General features: G+C 38.9%; 1 protein-coding gene across 1 annotated transcript in view; it reads left to right on the top strand.

Annotated features, from left to right (window-relative positions):
• Window positions 1-1,293: 1,293 nt before the first annotated feature.
• The window catches only part of iqsec2b (IQ motif and Sec7 domain ArfGEF 2b), a 126,734-nt gene continuing 103,572 nt past the window's right edge, over window positions 1,294-24,455 (top strand). The window contains 1 exon segment of the mRNA XM_022670642.2: window positions 1,294-3,455. Coding sequence (XP_022526363.2) covers window positions 3,010-3,455 — 446 coding nt within the window. The 5' untranslated portion in view covers window positions 1,294-3,009.

Raw genomic sequence — 24,455 nt, 5'->3', positions numbered from 1 at the left:
ACACCTGAAACACAAATATGACCGTTATATATCATCCAAACTGACCGGTGAGCATGCACGTGTCTCCTGTGTGTTTTAATACTCAGTGAACCTACACATGTCTATCCCCTGCATGTACCGTACTCTCTCTGCTATGAAGCATTTTAGAAATACATTTTTAAGGCTAAAACCTTTATTTAAAAACTTCAAACAAGGCCTCAGACATTAAATAAACATACTGTAACCTATTAATTTAACAATTTTATATTGTAGAGTAAATTATAAAGAGACAGAGACAGATAGGATGAGAGATGAACAAAAGAAAGAAGAAAGTAAGAGAATAGAGATAAAGAAATAGAAAAGGGAGAGACATATAGGTATAAGAAAAAAGTAAGAGAGCAAAAGGAAGAAAAAGAGATAGATATGAAGATACACTGCCTGGCCAAAAATGTCATCACCTGGATTTAAATAAGCAAATGATTTGGGGTTGCTGCAGTTGGATAGGTCTAGGTTCAGCAACAGTTTTTGCTGAAAGAACGAGGTCAGCTGACTACCTGAATATTATGAACATAGACCAGGTTATTCCGTCAATGCATTTTTCTTCCCTGATGGCACGGGCATATTCCAAGATGACAATGCCAGGATTCATGGGGCTGGAATTTTGAAAGAGATGTTCAGGGAGCATGAGATCATTATTTTCACACATGAATCGGCCACTACAGAGTCTAGACCTTAACCCCATTGAGAATCTTTGGGATGTGCTGGAGAAGGCTTTGTGCAGCCGTCAGACTTTACCATTATCAATGCTGCAAAATCTTGGAGAAAAATTAATGCAACACTGGATTCAAATAAATCTTGTGACATTGCAGAGGCTTATCGAAACAATCCACAGCAAATCCACAGAATCTGCAGGCAATCCCAATAAAACAAAGCTAATAGAGTCCAACGAAATATTAGAGTGTGTGATGAAACATATTCTGGTTTGTTTATCACTTTTTGTTTACAAAACAAATCTGCATGTTTTCATGTACATCTTTAATGCCTTCAATACATTGTAAAACGTCATAAAAACAAAGAAAACACACTGAATGTAGATATATAGATAGATAGATAGATAGATAGATAGATAGATAGATAGATAGATAGATAGATAGACAGATAGATAGATAGATATGGTGCAAAAGAGAGCAACGAGATATACAGAAGAGTGTGTGTTTAAGAGAGAGAGAGAGAGAGAGAGAGAGAGAGAGAGAGAGAGAGAGAGATTAAAAGCAACGAGATACAAGATGGAGCAAAATAGCGGAAGAGAGAGAGCAGCGAGATAAAAAATATAGAGAAGAGAAGATGAGAGAGAGAAAGAGAGAGAGAAAGACAGAGAGAGAGAGAGAGAGAGAGAGAGAGAGAGAGAGAGAGAGAGAGAGAGAGAGAGAGAGAGAGAGATGCTAAATTCTGTAGTGGGTGTAGTGGGAGGCAGGAGAACATTCCTCCACTCCTAAAGCTCTGCAGATCTGTCCATCACAGGCGCTGTTTCACTACTGTACCTCAGACCTGCAGCTCCGCTCCCGGGGGACCCGCAGCTTCTCCACTCCTCCCTCCGGTCCGCGGCTGAGGGCGACTAACGACGGCACTTTGTTCTGAACTGAACGGTTCGGGAGAGAAGAGGAGCGGGCGAGCGATAGAGCGACAAGTAGCTTTAAAGCAGATCTGTGGAGGAGGCGCGGTGCTGTCAGGTGGGCTGAATCTATAAAGTAACGATAGGTTAGCGTGATAAACACCGTTGTTTATCGCTCGTTGGCTTCATTAGCTATGGATAGCTAACTAACTAGTTAACGCTAGCTGAGTTACCTCCGTCGCGAGGAGACAGAAAAGTAACTTACACAGTTTTTCATTAATTCGCCTTTTTTCCCGTCAGTTTTCACTGAATACTATTTATTTTGTCACGAGTTAGTCCGTATATCTCGTCAGCTGGAATTCAGGAAGAGAAAAATCGGTCGTTTCGCGCTGCTACACTTTTTTACCCGTTGTTTCTCCTCAGGGTAAAAAACGGCGGGAAGCGCGTGAGGTGAAGCGCGCGCGCACGGTTGCGCGCGACTCTCAGCCATGGGGTGAAGGAGAGGACTGAGCTACACGACAGTGTGTTTGGGTCGACTATTTCATAGTTTTTTCCAGCAAAATGTTCACCAGAGACCCTCACTCGACAGACGGACTCCAACACAGGGACAGTGTGTTGTTTTATAAATGTTTAACTGTCTAGTTTTAATCTTTTTGACGTTTTTTGAACCTGCATCATACTACACAGAAGCGAAATGTGTTCAGTATGCTAAGCTAAAGCCAACCTGTGGTACTTTAGCTGTAATGTAACTTAATTTTTTTGCCTCAAGATAGATATATTTCGTGTTACTAAAAATGAACGCTCATACTAAGCTTCCTTGGTAACCACCTCCTCCAGTGCTTTTTTGAGTTTGCCTCAGCATGTGGGAGTTTAATGCGGCAGTTCTGAAAATGGTGGATTGGATTTCATAGTAGAAAATTAAGCTTGTTTAATTGCATTTCTGCTGATGTCCTTAATTCGTTGGACTGTAATAGATGGATTAATCACTTTGGAGGAAAAAAACTGTTTTTCTCCCTGTTTTTTTTATGTCATGTTTGTAAACTGACTAAACTGATTGAATCGTATCAAGTGTGTAAAAATATGAAAACAACAGTGGCCCAAGACTGACTTACTTTTTTTATATTGGAAACACACTGATAATTCCCCAGGGCTTTTTCTTTTTTCCCAGAATGCCCTAAAAGACTTTTAAATATTAAGAAGGATCCAGACTCAAGTGTTGAGTCAAACTTCCTTTCCCTTAGTTTCATCCATTCACTGAGACATCTGAGAGTTCTTCTAGAAGATAAACCACAGCCCCCATCTTGCTCTTCCCTCTACCATCCCTTGATTTATCTCCCCCCCACTGAATCAGTCAAGTGGGGGGGGGGACTGAACATTACAGGGGTCACTTTAGTGCCCCTGACACCAAAACCTGGGCAATGGAGTCCAACCCGGACAGCCCGAGTAGGGCTGTGGAGTACCTCCTGGAGCTCAATAACATCATCGAGAACCAGGCGAAGCTACTGGAGACACAGCGGCGGCGCATTGAGGAGCTCGAGACTCAACTCGACCGCGTCAACCAGGAGAACAAGGACCTTCGCCTGGACCGGAAACCTGGGGGCGAGAACTTATCACAGAACCACAACCATGAGCAGAGCTCAAAGGCGAATCAGCCCACGTCTATGGTTAACCACAACGCCAACAGTGTCCACCACAACAGCAGCGGCAACGTGCCCTCGTCCACTGTACCTGGCCCAGCCCGGAGGACCCACACCAGGCTGACCCGAGGCCTCTCATGTGGTTCTGCCCCTGTGGAGAAGGAGAGGGGGAGGCTGGAGCGAACAGACAGCAGTGGAACCAACAGCACTTCGACTCTGCGGAGACAGTAAGTAGAGGTGTGCCAAAAAATCGATTCACATAAGAATCTTGATTCTCATTTACTACGATTCAGAATCGATTTAAAATGTCCCAAAATCGATTCTGAGGGGCGGGTTTTGGACTGATTTTGGGCTGGGTATTTTTGTTGGACCTGGCAACCCGCTTGTCCCTTCAAACCGAGGTCTTCCAGACCCACACAGAGCGTAGTAGGTGTTTGAGAATCACCGGTAAGATGGCAGAACAAGCACTATATTACCTTAGATTAACGTGTAGTTTTAATGTTTTATGGCAGAATGCTTCATAACAAGCATAAAAAAGATCGCTAGTAGTTAGTTTCAGTAACTGTTAGCTAGCTAACAAGCTAACTTTCCAGTTCCACCTTAAATAACGCTACAGGTGGCTGCGGGCTGCAGCATTTAAGGCGGAACGGAAAAATAACAATAAGCTAATCAGAGCTAATTTCAGCTCCTCATCACAGAGGAATTAAGGAATGGACAATATGAATTAATTTCTCCACCTCCTGCCCCCTTTCTGAAGAAATACAACGACCTTAAATTAACTAGTTAATCAGCAGCTGCTCCTGAACTTTAGCGCTCCACTGCTATCATCACATCAGCCCAGCAGCGTCACCTACACACCACCGCTAGTAGCCTGGTAATAAAGCAGTGTTATTTATTATTTATTTATTGTTCATTAACGTCATTGTGATATCCCAGTGATTCCTCTGTCACTGAGGACCCACATTCCTGCACATTTTATTGTTTTTGTAACACATTACTTGCTCCAGGACCAGTGTATATTATGGAGGGTTTTTTTTCAATAAGATTCATAAGCCAGAAGCAGAAATTTTTATAATTCAAATCGTTTTGAATCAAAAATCGATTTTGAATCGAATCGTGGCCCCCAAAATCGGAATCGAATCGAATCGTGAGATAGTAATCGATTCCCACCCCTAACAGTAAGTGAAACTATTTTATGTGCCTGTCAAAAGCACTGTTGGGGTTGGATAAGTTTATCAGAGGGGGTTTTGTAATGCGATTTTCATGGGATTTAACTGTACAAGCTTAAGTATCTGGATAATTTCCTCAAATAGCAGTACATTTAGATAAATGTGGATATCTAATATTTTGATGTACGTTCCTGTCAGTGGTAATTTGTAAGCACTTAGGAAATATAGAAGTTGGGATTATATTTAACTAGATTTGAAGACCGTTAGTGATTAAGTTATTAGTGTTTATATCATTGTTTCTCAATCTTGGTCCTGGCAACATCGCCCTACACATTTTACAGGTTTCCCTTCACACCCACTGCAACTCTGAATGGGCTTTCTAATAAGCTGATGGAGTTGAGTAGGCTATGTTGGGAAAAGAAAGGGCAATAAATTGTATAGGTCAGGGTGGCCCTAGGTAACCCTATGACTAGGGGTGTGCCATATCATGGTGTACACAGTAATATCAGCAAATGTTTTGATACAATAAAAAAAAAAAATTCATATTGTGATATCTCAATATCCTTAAAAGTAGTCTATTTTTTATTTACTGTATTTACTTTAGTTTGTTTGCTAAAGGTTTTACTGTTACATTTATTTTTATTTTCTACAATATAGGAGTCAAGATACTGTTTACAAAATAGACAAACATTTTGAATTTTGTTTGTATTGAATGTATAAAAACACTGATGAATTTATACTACTTTTTGGTGCAGTATTATAGTAATAAAATACATAATGTTTTGTCATATCGCCAATAATATTATTATGGCTAAAATATTCTGAAATATTGTGATATTATTTTAGGCCCATATCGCACGCCCCTACATATCACAACAATTACATTATTGTATGACATATGAACATGACCTTAATACATTTTGTAATACCTTTCATTGTGTTTCCTTGCATGTTTATTTACATGAATGGCAAGAATGAATGTCATCAATATTGTATCCAGTTGATTAATGTGATCAGTGCATCAATAAAAGCACTTTTATACTTCCAAAAAAGTTATTGTGACAGGCCTAGTGCCAAGACCTGCATTGAGAAACACTTATTTGTACGTTTGTAAATACAGTTAAACAAGCAAAATGCTTAACATCCAATACACACTCACTCATTTGGAGTACAATACAACTGCCATTACGTATAATTTTTAAAATATTTCTTAAATCTAAACATCTCTCTGACTGGTGTGATTTGTCTCCCACCACTGAATCAGTCAAGTGTGAGGAGGGTGGGCTGAACGTTACAGACGTCGGTTGAATGACCCTGGGCTATGGAGTCCAACCCAAAGCTCAGCAACATCATTAAAAACCAGGCCAAGATTCAGCATTTTTAAATGCTGATACAGATATGATTTTTAAGACTAATAATTCCAAGTTCAATCTAGACATCCCTGTTACATATTAGGCACCACTCCTTCAAACTCAATAACAAGTCTGAGATAAATTCATTCAATTCAATTGAGCTGTTTAATAGAATTTTTCAGAAACATTGATAAAACCCTGATAAAAAAAGGAGTTCTGTTCTCGTGTTTTATTGCCTTGGTTATCCTTTTTCTCTTTTAGCGCAGTGTGTGTTGGTGTGTGGAGGGGGAAAGCCGTTGCCTGCAGTCTAACATTTTTTCAGACCAACGTTTTCACTTCAGTGGGTGCAATTCAGTGCCATGTATAGCGAGTGTGTGGGCTGTTCAATACAGTAACTGCAGTCATTTGTGTGCGCTAGTGTGTGCGTGTGCGCATGTGTGAGACAAAGAGCCCTGCTTGTGAAACACAGTACCAGAATTTCTGCTTTTTTTCTTGTGTGGGAGTGCTATTATATGAGTATGGGAGCTTGCGCTATAGGGTCGTAAGGTTTGGTGTGTTGGTGAGAGTGTTTGAGTTTGAAGGAGAAGACACAATACATTATGTTTGTGTGGGAGTGTGATTTGTACTCCATCCTATAGAAGACTGTCTGTCGTTTCCACACGAACCAGTTGGAGACAACAATTGACCTTTGAAGAAGCTTTTTGTCCCTGAAACTTGAGCTGAAAAAAATGACACCTGCACCTTACCTTCATAAATAGTCATTCTTCATTTTATCCCTTAGCTGAAGGCTTTTTGGTCTCCTAACTTTGAAGGAGGTAGAATGAGGTTTGATATTGCGCACTGAAAGGTTAAGCTCTTTGCAGATGTTTGTTCGTGTCCTTGGATGAAACAAGCTGTAATGAAAGAGAATCAGACAGAGAGAATCAGGCCCAGTGCGTGGCTTCCTCCCTGCCACAGTAAGCAGCGTTCTCTACCCGCGTTATATAATTATGTTTGGTCTCTTATTGCAACCAGCTGCATCACAGCCCCATGGTCTCTGTTCAAGAGTATCTCAAATTCTGGAGTTGTTTTGTTGTCTTTTGCTTCAGTTACTATTAAGATTGGACAATATGATAAAAAAATTTGCGATACTTAAAGACATTTTCACTTTCACATTTTTTTTGCAACAGCTAAGTAGAAGTGCAGTCGTTTTTAGAAAACAATTGGTTAATATTAAAATGTAACAGCATGATAATTTACAATGTTTATGTTTTACTAAGATTGGACTAGACAAAAAATAAAAAAGCATGAAATATGTGGCTTGAAAAAAAAGTAGAGAGGAATGCCTCACTTGAGTCCATACATGAATCAGAAATACAGCTGATTCATGGAACAGTGACTCACTAAGCCCAACTCAAACACACACATGCATACAAGGTCACAAGATCAGGCTCTCACATGTTGGTCACTTCCAAAAACATGTGCCAAACGTGCCAAAGCTGAAAGGACATAATGGTCTGTCCAAAGTTTGCTATTGGAACATAACATAACAATACCAAAACATTATCCCAGTTGTGAGCATCATGATGTAGGGCTGCTGTGTTGCCTCAAGAATATGAGAAGTGGGATCTCCATCCACTTGTTTTGCCTGAAAAATTTTATTGAAAAAATCTGAATGGAAAAAACACAGAACATTAGTGCTACACTAGGACTACAAGAAGGTAAAAAAAAGTCTGAAAATCTATAAGGCCAATTCTCTAGAAGAGAAATGGCGAATGTTTTTTTTTTTTTTTTTTTTTTTTCAAATAAACAGTGATGTATCAAGCTATAAGTGCCTCTGATAATCTTTGAACTTGGTACAGCACCCTAATGCCACATTTTCATTGACCCTCCTCCACTCACTGCATAGCCATCATGCTAAGTTGCTCATTTAGATTTAGATTCCGACCAGTGACCAGTCTTCTCATTTATAACATGTCCGGGGAGTCCCAATCCCCCAACTGCATTCAGTAATTTGGTATGCCATGATCTTTAACCTGCATGGTGATTTTATCATGAACACTTTTAAAAATGCTGTTATTGCAGTTCAGTTGAAAAACGCTGCTTAGTCACCAGAGATTTCTTGGATAAACCAAGCAGCTCTGAAATCACAAGCTCCCACCACGTTGTTGAGATGACATCCTCTGTTTCTTTCTCAGAGCGAAGATTTTGATACAGTTTTGCCAGAGCTAACAAATTTTCAGCAACATGCCTTGTTTGTTTTTCCTGCCTAGTTTAAGATGTTCTATGACATGTTCCTAGATTTCCTTTTTGTTTATCTTCCTTAATGTTTATCAGTAGGATAAACAGAAGTATCTTCTGGCAAACAGATGTAAACTTGGTGATAGGCCTGGACAATAAATTGATATTGGTAATTATCGCAATAAGAAAAGTTTATATTACCGTGATATAATTTTTGTGGTATATTGATGTATAATATTTTCAGAATCTGTCACGGACAGGCATTTTTTACTGCCGTCAGTTAGCCGGGCTACGTCAGTGCGTGATGACGTAATCACACAGGCACGTAGCCAGATAGGCTATGCTAGGCTAGGCTAAAATGTCCCGTGCTTGAGCCGAGCCTTTACTGAGCCTAACTGCTCCGCTCAACGCTGGACATTTTAGATGCAGAATGAGCATCATTTTTCCTCCGTAAGACCTTCTGTTTGCACACAGTGAAGCTCGGGCTAGCAAAATTTCTGTATTGTTACTGAAATGTTCCGAAATGTTTCTCTTCTGAACACAAATCTTCCAACATCACATACAGTTCTTCTGTAGTCATGATTGATTGGTGAGTTTCTTGACCGACCTCCCTGAAGACCTACACATTCACACAGAGTTTTTATAGCACAATAAGTACCTGAGGTTGGAATCACGCTACACGATTTTAGCTCCAATCTAGAAGTCAATTACTTTGGTGTTTGCTCTGCACTGGTTCAATTGATAGCAGTGACCCACTGAAAGAAGCACTTTGAGAGCTTGCAGAGTGGTCACCAATGCCTTGCAAGCCCCCAACAAATATCTAGCAGTTTTCATTCCTGGACCAGTCAAGGACAATTATTAGAAAAGGACAAAAAAAAAAGGACAAAATTAGAAATGGGAAGTTACAGAAGCGATTAGCAACAGCCAATGAAAGTGCAAGACATGGAATGAGGAGTTTTTTCTCATACATGTTTTTTTTTTTCCTTTTTCATCTGTATGTTTTGCTCAAAACGATGTACAGACAACTTGTATCTCTCTCGTTAAGGACACTCATTTTGGAAAGAAAAAAATGTACTACAGATCACATTTTAACCAACATAAGCTCTCTCCTCCGATCACAGCACATTTTCTGATGTTTGTATAGTAACAGCCAGCCAAGACTACTGACAACTAGAATGTTTAATGGAACTCACTGAACCGTCTGTTCAAAAACAGCTTAAACTTGTGTTAACATGAGTCTGAGCTGTGGGTACAACCTGTCCAAAAATTTAATTTAGTAAAAAAATCGTCCTTCACCCTTTCCAAAAAACAGCACACAGTTTACTCTGAGCCCCTGCCCCAAATCACACTCTTTTCCATATGTAGTGCACTTTGTAGGGAGTGTATGTTTTGGTATATGGTATGATTTTGTATATTTAATTTGTCTTCTCAAAAATTATTTCAGTATGAGTAAACCGTGCAGGTAGAGAAGGGATAGCTTTATTGAGAAGATTAAACTTTACAAGTGTTCCTGCAGTGAAGCTTGTAGATCACATGTGTCAAACACAAGGCCCGCGGGCCAAATGTGGCCCGCCACATCCTTTTATGTGGCGAGAGCTTGTAAGATCTTAGTGTCTATAATAAATAGGTCAGAAGCGTTCTTTGACCAAAAACTACATTTCCCACAATGCTTGTCGATTGTATTACCCGCAAAGTTACGGCTTACTGCCACTACACGGCAGTGTAGTCATTGATGTGGAAACCCTGCCGGAGGGAAGGTGTAACTTCGCGGGTGGAATTGAGACATACAAATGTTTATCCCATAATGTCCAGAAAAAGAAAAGTTGATGCAGATGGACGGCTGTGCTTCAAGGCGAAAGACCGGTATGCCTTTTGTGTTACGAAGAGTGTTACCAAAATAAACGCTTTTTAGGAGAGATATAAGTTATGTGTAAATATTTATAAGACAATAGCTGACAAAATCTGTTTTAATGATGTTAATAAACATCACTGTGACAGCGCTATTCACAGTTTCACCGCAGCAAAGGACGAGGACGTGAATCAATAACCCCCAATAGCCTTTAATAGTCTTCAGTAGCCTTCAACAGTCTAACCTTGCAGCCGTGGTGTGTCCACTAAACTCCGTAGTTATAAACATCCTGAGGTTAGCAGCGCGCTAACTGACCTGTTTATAATGTAATCCGAGCAGTGACTCCGTGACGGCTGCTGCTGTTAGCTGCTTGGGCTGAAAGATGAACTGTAAAGAGCTGTATTATCCGGTTAGTGGGGTTATTTTATTTCATACACAGAAGAACTTAAAATTTAAAAAAATGCTCCAGACTGGCTCAGCTGAGCCCTGTAGCCCGTGGCTGGGCTGTAGCTCTGACTAAGTAAAGACTGCGGGCTTGTGCTGCTGCTGCTACTGCAGCTCCCACTAGTGGTTGGACGAGGAACTGCTAAATCTGTTAAATGTTCTTAACAGCTCACAATTTTTGATTATTAAGCCTTATTTCAGTATCAAACGTTTTGATCAAAGTTAATATAACTTGTATTTGATGTCATTTCTATTCACTTGTATAGTTTGGTTCTTGATTGATGGAGTTTTTGGATTTCATAACATGACAAATTAAAAGGATTTATGTTAATAGAGCAACAAGCAAACATTTTTTTCATGCAACTGTAATATTTGATTGAATAAATAATATATTGAGAGTTATTTAACATTAAGGAGTAATCACATTCATTTTATATTACATCTGGTTACATTTTCTTATATTTATAAGAAAGAATAAGAATTTACATCTGGCCCTCAGAGGACAGCCAATGTGCCAATGTGGCCCTCGGCCAAAATGAGTTTGACACCCCTGTTGTAGATGTTTTCAGAAACACAGATTCACAATAATGAGGATTAAAACCTTGTTTTTTTGTCTATTGATTCAGTCATCCTGTCCGCTTGTGTGTTTCATGTTTCATGTCCGATGTAAATAGTTGTTTGATTTGTTCAGAGTTTTTCTTAAACTTTTTTCGCATTGTCACAAAACTACCCTATTTTCTGAATGTATCCATTGCGTTTTAGTGTGTTTCAACTTAGGCCATACATTTAAAAATGAGGACTGTCATGGAACAGTGTTGGGGTTTCGAAATTTGTCTGTGTTAAGGTTGATTTACTTTTTAGAAAAGAAAAAAACAGTATCTGGTTCACGGTTTGTTACTTATGCCAAGAGAAATACAGTAGGTCTTTTTTAAACCTGCTAACTTAATGCTAACTTACACTTTCTTGTTCAGATGTTGGAGAAACAGCTAGTATACTGCAGCAGGGTGTAAGGGAAATTATATGCACAATGAGAATCAACATTTTGACATTTGGTTATTATTTTTACATAATCAGTATTTTTCTAGTCTACAATGGACTCTACACACATAAAAGCACCTACACATTGTGGCAATTACTAATCATAACATACTGTAGTTTTAAGGTTTTAGGTGTAAACATGTTGTGAGTTTCTTTAGTGCAATACTGTGATAATATTGTCATCCATTATTTAAAAAAAAAGGTAATTAGTCCAGTTTTTACAGATCCTACCCTTTTTCTTTTGGAATTATTCCTATTAATTAGCATTAAAATGACTTGGACGCTAGTTTTACTGGGTTATCAAAACATGTGCTGTTTGTTTATCACTTAGTGTTTTAGCATTAGGAAACCAACTATAGAGAAATATGATTAGTATTCATTCACACCTCCTCTCCACATCTCTCTTATTACAAATGCCTGCTCTCTCCTCCTCTTCTTCCATCTACTCCCACGGGGCCTGTTAGTCATTAGTAAGTAACACATATTAGTTATTTATGTTGCTGTAAAGCACTGCACTGATTGGCCATGTATGGTCGGCAGTACAGCGATCACTGTCAAGGCAGATTCTTCCACCCCTGAATTTCTATTTGATTTAGCTCCCGTAATCATTTGTTGCATGTTACGAATTTAAAGGTTGTGTTTTCAGCACCATGGATAGCGCCACAATAAATCCATATTCTTTGCACTATAAGGCGCACCAGATAATAAGATGCATTAAGCGATACTAGGAAGGAAGCCTATGCCTCAAATTGAGCAAGGGTGTTCCCATGTTTTAAACCTTAAAAAAAAAATATTTTACATATAAATGAGCATTGCATGTTAATCTACTCAGATTTCTCTCCTAAAACCATTTATTTGGGTGAGTAATGCACCCATTCAACCGTTTATTTACAGTAAGCTTATAATTCCAGTTTGTCCAAGGGAAAGGGAGAGCTGTGAGTAGTGGTCATCAAAAACGGGAGTCTTCACTTAAGATGGACCTCTGCCATTCTGAGTCATTCTGTGACAGTCTGGCACAACTACTCACCAAGTTTTGTTTCCATTAGTTAATTCCTTCCCTATTTTTATTGTTTGATAATGGGTATAAATGCTGCAAAATGACTTAAATAAAATCTATGACTCAATACAGTCTTTCATTGAAGGTTAAGAAGGTTTTTTCCTTTTCTGTGAAGTTGCTGTTTTGGAGACACAACATTAATTACAGAAAGTATTGGATCAAAATGGCTGTCAGTAAACATCTGCATTTATGTTACTGCTTTTGTAAATTATTTCTGAAGTCTGAAGTCAATTTCTTTTGTTGTAGTTAAGTTATATATGTATTAGCTGTTCTTATTTTCTGTGATAAAGTTTTCAAACTGTGTCACATCTTTCAGGCACTGTGCCCTACATTCTCAGATTTTATGCCAATACCTGCAAAAGTATTGTCTTATACCTGCAGAGCTTCCCGAGAGGCACTTTTCCTGACTGTCGGCTGTTTTTCTCGAAGAAGAAATTCACAGAGGAAAGTGTTCCCTGGCTGGGGTTCCCCTGAGTGGCGCTTCCCCAAATGGTGCTTCCCAAATTACTTCTCAAAGGGGTGCTTTCCCAAAGGTTTCTTTCCCCTGAGTCCCAAAGCAACCCACTTTCCAATAACTAGGAAATAACTGTTGTCAAAATGTTTTCACTTGTGAAGATTATAAAAATGAGCCAATACTGTTGGTCAGGTTTGTTTTATCTATTATGCTGGTTTTTCTTTTGAAAGGAATTGAAGTGTTTTCGTATTTATGACTTTTTGGGTCATGCGTTGCCTACTATTTTTTCCCTTTATTCACTTTCAGTTTGAAATAGTGGATACAGATAGTGGAGACAAGAGGTAACATGAGCCAAGAAAAATGAGAGCAAATAAGAGGTAGATTAAACTAGCTAATATTAAAAAATATTCAGTTTTTTTTTTTTTGTTAACATCTTTTGTATGGATTTAAATATAAATATCGTTGTTTATGTTGAAGGCACTCACAGTAGCACCAATACTGTGTGTTGACACACACGTGCACTTTGTGACTCAGAGCACACTTCAATTCATCAGTGAACCAGAATGTCCAATGCAGCATTAAAATACTACATTACATTAAAGTCATATTGAGAGCACAGAAAGCGCACAGTAGATCACATTTGGGTTGAAATTTATACAGAGACAAGCAGACAGTCTTTTGGTAAACAAACAAATGCTAAAAAATGCTAAAGACTAAACTAACTACACAAAGTGCTAGGGACAGAAACACAATGGAAAAAGGATAACTGCTGCTTATTCACTCAGTTCACACTCATCACAACATATTACATATTTTCTAAATAACTATAACTATCTAAATAACTGAATATTTCACATTTAAGTGATAGGGAAAACTAGGAACAGGAATCAAACCCATGGCAGAGAGCATTGCAGAAATAATCTGTGATTATTCGAATAATCAAAAAAATAATTAAGAGATTACTTTAAAACCAAAATAATCAGTAGTTGCAGCCTTAGAATTAAGCACGATACATGATGCTGACCACTGTATTTTAATTTAACTCATGTGTAGAGTGTAAAAGTAATGTGGAAGGAGTGTGGGAGGAGTGTGGACCTATTGAAGCTGCTGACAAAGTCTACAGGAAATATTCAATTAAGATTTTCAAACAAAACCTAGCCTGATGTGGACAGTCAGATAATTTGTTTAACAACAAGACTGTCTGCCTTTCTCTTTGTAAATATAAATCACATGTAATGTACTTTTCTATGCTAAAAGTCATGAGTTCAACAGTACTTTTAAAAGCAGTGGGCAATTTACATGTAGCAGAAATGCTGCAATGATGTAAGGCATGGACAGCTTTCCTTCTTCACATTCATGCATTAGGTAATAAGTGCCCATGACTCTAAACCCCATGATGCTGGTTCACTTGTCCTTCCTTGGAGCACTTTTGCTAGGAAATGACCACAGGAAACACCCCATTAGACCTCTCTTATGTTTTGGAAACGCTCTGACCCTGCTATCTTACCGCCTTCACACTTTTCACATATTGGTTCTTGTCAAAGTGTCTCAGTTTTATATACTTATACTGATATTTCCACATATACTTATACTGATATTTCCACCCCTTAAAATGTAGGTACTACTGTAACCAGATACTTTCTGTAACCAGTGTTATTCTCTTCACCTGTCTGTGGTTTTAATGTTATGGCTGAGGGATCCTAATAGCTGTGCGTGGGGTTATTTTCAGACCACTTTTAAAGGCCATTTAAAAGGCTTTCTTTGCCTTGCAGATTCAGGTCATGCCTTGCTGTTCTGGACACGACTTTGCTCTCTGTATCCTATTCTGTCCTCGTCTCTCACACTCGTTTTTAGTGCCTCTGCACCTTCATCCTCTTCTTCCCCTCCTTTCCAGGGCCATGAAGTGATCCCTCACTAGCTTTTCTCATTTCCTCTCGACTCTGCTACACTGGTTGATTTGTTCTTTTGCTGTTCATGCAGGACGATTGTAGGACCATTCCGAAAATATATTATTGTCCCAGCATTCTGGAGAGAGATGTACAATGAATCTCCACCATCATCAAATTTCTTTATCTGCGTGTCTCTTATGCTTTTCATATGCTTTTCTAATCACTTTCAGATTTATATCTCCACCTCTGTCCCCTATTCTGTGTACTATGTCTTTCCCTTTTCTCTCTCTTTCTCCCTCTCTCTCTCTCTTTCTCTCTTCATCACTGATAACAGATGGAGAGTCAGTGTGTGTCCCACGGTTTCCCTTTTTTGAGACTAGCATGCTGGGAAAGGTCTCTCTATATCTCTCTCACTCTCTCTCTTTCTCTGTCTCTCTCTATCTCTCTCTCTCATCTCTGTCCTCCCTTGCTCTTGCTCTCACTTTCTCTCTCTTTCACTCTCTCTCTCTCTCTCACCCGTATCACTCTTCATCTCCCTCTGTTTATCATGTGGTGTCTAGCTCATCAACAGAAGGTCATGCTAATGCTGAAGGTGCTAATTATTGACCCGTGATGCTTTTAACTGCTTCTGACAACCCAGACTCCACAGCAGGCACATCCAGCATGTCAACATTCTGTTCCCCATGATCCCTTTTGTCGTCTTCCTCTCTCTCCTCTCACTTTTTCTTTTTGTTTTGGCATCCTTACTAAATAACTTTTATTTTTGAGAGCTCCTGTAACCTTTTGATTCAGGTTAAAGATAAACAGCAGCCTTGCCTCTCTACACTTTTGCAGTAATTGCACTTATAATCCTTTCATTTTCCCAAAAATCAACAGTCGCTAATGCTAATGCTCCAGCCTTCATTCTGGAGAGTTTCGGTAATATAAGCTCACTGTAAATAAATAGAAATGCATTACATACGCAAATAAACAGTTGTCAGGAGGGAAATCTGTGTAGATTAACATCTAGCGCTCATTTGATTTTAAAAGAAAGCCTTTTATTATGACAGTTTTGTTTACTTAGCTTAGCTTTACCTAACTTAGTTAACTACCCCTACCACCACCACCCAGCAGTGAGACCTGCTGAATTTGAAGTTCCCTTTAGTGTCTCTTGTTTGAGTATGGCCTAGGTAGTGGGTGCCAGATGGATGTCACATTCCATTTCTGAGGATGGAACATTCCTCAATCCACAGTGTCATGGGTGTACTGAGAATACATCATACAGGACATTAAGACCAACAGAAGACAAAGCAGTATATGATCATGACTGGCAGCATCTGTCTAGAATTGTCACAAATCACACCCACATTCAATGCAGGAGGTGCCGTGCACTTATCCCACAGGTCAGTGCAGCATAATTTAGTTTGCTTGAGCTATGGCAAAAGTCATGGGACACTTTACATTATTTCCCTGCACTATGATATATTGCATGTCAGTGTGTAAATAATGCTAGCATTTTATGATGAGAGCTTTGCTATGTTTTAATGTTTTAATCACATTCATTTTTAAACCACCAACTTTTTGTATAAATGTAGCACAAAAAGCTTCAGTTACACACAATAATCCATGCTACTGAGGTGAATCTGGACAGGCACCAGTTCTGACTACTTTAATTAAAGAGGAGACAGACAAAAGGTCTCTCAATGTATCACTGGAAAGACTTCATCTTTTATGCGCTTAAACCCCTTAAATCAGAATGATTGAAAACTGTATTATACATGTACTTTCTCTTAATAATTTAATGGTAATTGCACAGAAAGGGGTTCAAATCTAGAGCACCCACAGTCAGATTATAATGTGATTGGCTGGCAATTTTCCTGCCTGTAATGCATATTTGAAATTCTCCTACTGATTACTCTTGCAGTTATCAGTTAACAGTTATCTTGCAGAAATATTCTGATTCAAACCCTTAAATGTCCGAGAGCTTTTCTGAAGCCTAGTATTTCTTTCTTCACAACAGGATCTTAAAAACTCTGTTAGTTTAGATTATTACTGTTATGTAACTAATGAGGCTGAGAAATTAGGCAATTACGCGATTATATTTGTTTTGTTCTTAAAAATATTTTTTAAAAAATGCCCCTACTTTTTTTTCTCTTTTTAAAATGTTTTTTTTTATTTTATAAAATGCTTCAGTCTTAGCCTGAGATGGTCATTTAATACTTCGAAATTATTTGAAAATCTGATCTGTTGAATGTGTTGTGACAGATGTGAAATGGAGGTGTAACTTCCCGCAGGACGGGAGCTCTCCAGGGGCAAAAACATTAAGTATGCGGAAGTTCTGCATACAGAAACACCTTAATTAGGGTGCAAGAGAATATAGATATAGATCTGAGTATCGCAATATTATGTTTCGCAATGCTGTATTAATTTTCAAAATAACAATGGATTTGTTTTTAAAAGTTTACTTTGTTTGTGGAGAATGTAGTTAATTTTATTCTGTGTATAAAGCCAGACCACCGGCTTCAGATCCCACTACTCTAATTGTATACAAAGTAAACATTTTTTACTAAGAGCATTTGCTCAGATTTTATGAATATGTTGTGTTTTTTACCATGAAGTTTCCCAAAAAATATTTTAAAAATATTAACATTGTAAATACAGAAGGCTGAGGCTGCAGAATACTCAGAAACAATAGACAACAAAATACTGCAGAAACGCAGCCTGTTCTGATTAATTGTGATTTATGCTAACGTTCATTTAATGCCGGTCAATAATTGCTTAAATACCAGTCTATTGGAGTGTAGTTGCTGACTAGCTATATCCCTTTATGGCCAAACATGTTTCAAGTTTGAATCGATGTGAGGAAAATTAAAGGAAGATGTTTTGCGAGCAAAGGCCCTACCCAGTAAATATAGTGAGGGTAAATGAACCTCACATAATTTGAACTAGTTGTGCACACCACTGTAATGTATATGCAATGGCATATAAGCAGAGGCCTACGGGTTTCACACTCTGAGAAATTATTCCTGGGGTTTTTCCAGAATTGGACTGACTCAAAATGTTACGAAGCTGAGGTGTGTGTGTGCATGTGTGTCTCTCGTGAGTCACCCTCTACCGTGTGAACTGCGCATGTCTGCCTCTGTATGTGTTCACCTGTTCTTCAAGCAAACAAAGAGACTCAGTATGTGTGAGAGGATGGGAGTGTTTAATTAGTGTGACCTGACATTAATTACTGTAGCCCAGGGGTGTTAATTACCACTGTGCTTTCTGCTTTATGTAATCCCGTTGTTTTTGAATACCATTGAATAAGTTTCTAGCTCAGCAAAACTTTGACCTCTAACCGTCACCCCATTAGTGTAAGAACATCAATACAAGCTGCATGTTTATTAAGGAAGCATATACCGAATATATATATATATATATATTCACATATTGGGATATCACTAGATGTAATTTAAGCATAGAGTGAGACCTTTTCTTCCTCAGGGAAGACAGATTTAGTTACATAAGAAAACCCCTTATAATAGTACATAGTGACATTTGATGCTGGTGGTGGATGCAGATTTCTATTTGTGTAGCATATACCTAATTACATTCCTTTGATGAAAGATAAATGTTTGAATTAGTTTCAGTGTAGTTTTATAAATATTCTGCAATAATTTAGATTTTATTTAAATTCACCTGATTTTTCATTGTTTCCAATAATATTAAGAGTGTGTTGGACAAAGGATGTAATAGTGGGGGGAGAGCTTCTCCTACCAAAATCCAGTTATTTCAGTGTCCTGAAACACATACGGCCCTTTCTTACACCCTGTACAAGGCGTGTTGTGATGCTCATTGATATCTTACAACCCACGAACAGTCTGTTTTAATGCCTTGTTCCTGCACCGTTTAAATAGCAAAGATGCTTACGCATATATCTATACCGATGAGTGTGGAGGTCTTAAAATGCAGTGTGTTCAGGTAAATTTTTGAAATAATACTATCTGATTTGAACAATGACAAAAGTCAGCCATCAGACATTCATTGCTATCTTGGCAATGCAGCTGAGCCACGTACACTTAGGCATGCACACACACACACAGACATAACTTTTACATTAACAATAAAACAGAAAACAAAAATTAAATAACATTTCTGTTCCCATAAATGACTTGCTCCCGTACCTTCAAAGTGTGAACATGCAGTTCAGTTTCATCTGCTGAGAAGCGCAGAAGCGCTGCTCTGTTAAAAAAACAATGTGCCAAAGTCAGAGCACACCTGGCTCTGAAAGGGAATGACAAAAGACACACTAAATGGTTTATTTCACATTACACCCAAAACACACCCATGACTCATTAAGAGAATTAATACACACCTTTTGAAAGTTTTGAGCCACACAAGGCATATTTTTTGCGTCGTTACGATAACAAACACACACTGACACACACTAAACCAAACTGCACAGTGCACAGTTGACAGCTTCTCTATAGATCGCTAAAATAGGGACCATAATGTGCTTATTTGTTCATCTGAGACTCGTAAGTCCAAATGGTCAAATGCTTAGATTACAAGGGGGAAAAAACGTTAAAATTCTTTGTATTAACAACATGGTTGTAGGTTTGATACCTGGGTCTTGTGAACTGCCACTGTTGGTCCCCTTGAGCAAGTTTATTAACCATCTCTGCTCTATGAATGCTGCTCTGGCCTTTCACCTCTGTCTTGTAAGCCAGGATTTGCAGAAATATTGTTTTACTATATGTATACTGTTTAGTCACAACATTACATTAACATCAGCACTACTTGCCTAATGTTAAGTAGGCCCCCCTTGTGATATCTAGTTCCCTAGTGGTATCCATCACCAACATAATAACTACAGATCCGCTTTTAAAGTCCCTTTACAATATGCTATAGCAGATGTATATTGACAATGAAAATGTTTTGCTTTTAGTTTTAACATAAAACTAAATGATCAGAAAGTTGTTTCCAAAACCTGAGATAATAGAGCTATTTAACCTCTTATCTTTTAGTGAAGCTAACAGAATCACCTTCAGTGTCTCCACCTGGAAAGGCATATTGTCAGCGTTTTCACTACAGGCTAGCGTCTGCCTCCGTTAGCTTGTGGCTGTTCTATTTTTAACACTGTCCCCTCTTTCTGTTGCTCTCACTCTGCTGTTCTCTTTTGTCTGCAGTTATGAAGCACATGTGGACTGTTAGCTTTACAGACAGTTTTTTAAATCATAATTTCCACACAGTGAGAATGGTTTTTTTTCTTCTGTGGTATAAAATGTCCTTTTGTTTTTCTGTCTCTCTCCTTCTTTATGGTAATGGTATGATTACACTATATAGCCATAAGTATTGCTTGGCTTTGCATGCATGTGAACTTGAGTGACCTCCTATTCTTTATCCATAGGGTTAGTATGATGTCGGCCCACCTGTTGCAGCTGTAACAGCTTAGACTCTTCTGGGAAGGCTTTTCACAAGGTTTAGGAGATTGTTTATTATTTCAGAAGTGCATTTTTGACGTCAAACACTAATGTTGGAAGAAACTAGTGCGCAGTCATGTTGGAACAGTAGGGGGTAGGGGTAGGCGATATGGGCAAAAAAAAATATCTCGATATTTTTTTGGATTTTTGCGATAACGATATTTTGACAATATTTTCCAAAAAATACAAAACTTGTGTTAAGATTACAATAAAATGACTAAAAGAATAATTGCAGTGACAAGTATTTAAGGAAAGGACATTTATTCTCTTAAACAACTTCAACAAAAATAAATAAAATTATTGTAAACAATCCACACATCTAAAAGAAACATATAGATGCAAATCAACAGAAAGTGCTGATAAAACTTTAATATCCTGCCAGTAGTGTGCAACAAACACACAAAAAAAGACATTGTCTTAAAGGTTCAAATTAGAAATAAATTGAATGTCTTAAATAAATAAAGTACAGTAGTGCAGTCATACTGTAAACAAATGACAAAATTGTGGAGAGAACGATCTCAAGCAGAAACAATACTTAATGCCATCAGTGATAAGAACAGACACCAGAAACTTTGTAAACCTTTGAAATTTTTAGGCCAACAGGTTGTTAATTTCTTCAAATTGTGTGCCAAAAACACTAATCTGTCCACACTATGCGGCTTGAGTGAAGCCCGGTGACAAGTCACAACATTTCCACCTGTGCTAAATGCTCTCTCTGAAGGGCTGCTTGAGGCAGGGACACACAGATACTTTTTGGCCAGCTTTGCCAGCCTGGGGAAATTGATCTCTTGGGTTTTCCACCATTCAAGAGGGTTCACATCACTGTCCACCTCTGGGATCAGAATGTAGCTCTTTATCTCCTTTTCTATTACATTAGCCTGAGACTCCCTCTCCTCTCTCACTGACTTTTTGAAATAACTGCCAAAAGACTTCTTTGTTTTTTTGGCTGGCTCATAGGTGTCATCGTCACCTTTTGCTCCACCCTCTGCAATGGCACCTTCACTGCTCTCTTCCTGGGTTGTCATAGCCATGAGCTCAGATGAAATTGTTGACATTATCATCTGATCATCATCATTGTAGCGGGTCTTAAACCGTGGGTCAAGCGTGGATGCCACACTTAGAAGGTCATCCACATTGTCTTCTCTGTATTTAGTGTTAAGGTAATCCAAAATGGATTCCTTGATTTGCTTTGTGAGCTGTGTGTCATCAGACTTCTCTGCCAGGACCTCTGAGTTAAACAATGAGAGTACCGGTTTCAGGTAGGAGATTGTAACTACTTGCTCGCCTGAGAGGGCGTCTGTAAACTCTAGTAGGGGTCTAAGTGCTTTGCTCACTGACTCCAACACATCAATATCTTGCCATGAAGGGATGAGCTGTCTGCGCTTTTTGTCTCCCCCTAGCACATGTCGAATGGCCTTTTCTTGTTCAACAAACCTCTCAATCATGCGCTGTCTTGAGCCCCATCTTGTAGGCGATTCAGTAATCAGCTTGTGCTCAGGGAGCTTCATCTGAGTTTGGGCATCAGCCAATGCTTTCTTCAGGTTCCAGCTGTTTGAAAAGGCTCCCACCACCTTTTTGCAGACACCAATGGCTCTGTCTATCTTTGTATCACGCATGCTTCTCTCTGAAAAAAATATTTGAAAGAGTACATCATTGCCATGAATGGAGCAAGAGGCTTCTGTTGATCTTTTTAATCCTATTGTTTCCCCAAATACCATTTTAGGGCCAGCTGATAAACTTTACTGGCAGAGGTGAACTTGAGATACTATGTGCAGACCTATTTGTGTGCTTTATCCTCTTAAGCCCCAAGCCTAATTTTACCAATTTACCAAATTTACCAAATTTTCCAACTTAATTTTATAACTTAAGTTCTCTCCCTATAGAATAGACCCGCTGCAGCAGATTTTCCAGAGGGAGGGGGGAGCGCTCTCAGAGTGTCCGGTTTCAGAGCGGGCCTCACCTCTGTCCCACATAACTCGCCACCTGATTGGCTGACAGAATGTAGGGGGGCAGTGGGGGGCTCTCAGTCTGCTCAACTACCATGGTAACACGCATGCGCAGTTTGATCGTGCCAGAACAAAGGAAAAGTCTCAGAACACAGCGCTGGAGTTTCCAGTTTTATTCTGCGTCGGATTTATAAGAGCGCTTTTCAGACATAAATGAGGATTATTGGGGACTGGATTGATGGATTTTCTGATGTTTGGGTGGATTATGAAGCCAGTGCTCTCAGGTAGGTGCTGATTTGCTCTGTTTGGGTGTGGGGGGTGTTCTGCAGGTACCCCGGGCGGATCAAAGAGCGTGTTTTGATCACAAACCGGACCGTCTAGCGCACTAAAACGAAATACAGCTAAATGCGACTGAAAAGTAGAGATTCTTAGCTTTAAAATGGCATATTGGGTGTCTATATTGAGCCTATACTTACTCAAACACAGCCAGATATGAATTATGATATTTTTCTGGCCCGCCGGCGGGACAGGGTGTGTTAATACTAGAGACGTGCGCGGGACATTTCCAGTCCTGTTCCCGCATTGTTCAGTCCCGCTCCCGCAAAGAAATATGATTTTCAGTCCCACTCCCGCCCGAAATTCCCGCATGATTCCGACATTCGCGTTACTGCTCAAGGCAGTTCTTGTCATTGGCTTGAGGAATTAAACATGCTGTGCTTAGCTGAACACATCACTAAGCTAGCTGCAATGACAAAATATTCAAATAAACAGAAATATTCAACCAAAATAAATAAATTCTTACACAAAACAAACTAAAAAGTAAACAATTAGAACTAAAAAAAAGAAGTAACTAAACAAAACCCAGTAAGGCCCTAATATACACCTACAGACCCAAACACATAAACGCCACAATAAAGCAAACACAACTGAAAGCAAACAGGGCCTGCAGGCCAAGACACAAGACACAGGCCAAGGCCCTCTCTTTAAGGAAAATAAATGAATAATAAATCGGAAAAGCAAATAAAATTAGAAAACAAACAATACAAAACAATAAATAAGTAAATAATAAAATAAAAAACTGCGTCTGGACGAAGACACCAAATACAATAAATCACCCAGAAACAAAGAAATAAACAAACAACAATGTAACGACAAAGCAACAGCTTAACCAGAACCAGCACAACGAAAGGAAGAGCAGCTAAGGTTAGCTTTCCGAGACTTTCCGTCTGCCTCACCCGCCCGCAATGAGCTTTCAAAATTTGCCCCGCGCTGCACTAATATGCATTGGGTCCAGCGGGTGCAGGTCTCTACTTTATACACAACGCACTCTGAGTTTAGTTATGTTTTAGTTTTTACTTACATTATGTATATGTATAAATATATAAATAACAGCCTTAAAATACCATGCATGACCATTTAAAATAGCATTTATTTTATATAGTACAGCAGGCATATTGTTTGTCAGTAGCCTGCTCAACACATCTTAATAATAATAATAATAATAATAATAATAATAATAATTAATTAATTAAAATGTATAAATATAAAAATACATTATAGTAAATTTTCATTTTCTTTGACACTCAGGATTAATTAAGTGTAGTAATAAACAATAATGATATTTGAACTCACCGATTGCGATATGAAGCCGATGGCCAAAGCACGGTAGCCTCTTCCAGTTGTTAATTCGGAGTGCACTGACTACGTTGGCTCCGCTGTCTGTGGTCATGCACACCATGGCCTCTTCTTTCAGTGACCAGGATGCGAGGGCATCTTTCAGCTTAAGAGCAATTATTTCTCCTGTGTGGGACTCTGGGAAATAAGACGTTTGCAAGCAGTAGCTTCGAAGTCGCCAAGATTCGTCAATGAAATGGATGGTCAGTGAGAGATATGGCTCCGATGTTCGGCTCGACCACAAATCAGTTGTTGTAGCAAAGTGTGTCCCTGCACTTCCTTTTCCACAGCTTTGCGGGTGTCATCGTACAGTGTGGGGAGAGCAGTGCCACTTAAGTACTTCCGACTGGGCACTGTGTAGCGTGGCTCTAACACGTTGACTAGCTCATTGAAGCTTTCTGACTCTACCAACCGCATCGGAAGCATTTCTCGTGCAATGAATTTGGTCACGGCGTTGGTTACGTCTTGCCACCGCTTGCTCTTCCTCTCATAGGGCACCCTTTTGCTAAAAGATTCAGCCAACGTTTGTTGGGCACATTGTGGTTTAGACCTACCAGTACTTGTTTTTTGTTGAGAGTCTCGAAGTTTTTCAAATTCTTTTTATTCCTTACTGTGGTTGTAGCGCAGGTGGTGAATGAGATTCGTCGTTGAGCTCTGTTTGACTGCAACAGATTTACGGCATATTTTGCAA

This window comes from Astyanax mexicanus, chromosome 12 (assembly GCF_023375975.1).
Source record: "Astyanax mexicanus isolate ESR-SI-001 chromosome 12, AstMex3_surface, whole genome shotgun sequence".
Lineage (NCBI taxonomy): Eukaryota > Metazoa > Chordata > Actinopteri > Characiformes > Acestrorhamphidae > Astyanax > Astyanax mexicanus.
The sequence above is the reverse complement of the archived record's forward strand: the minus strand, read 5'-3'. Positions and strand labels throughout refer to the sequence as shown.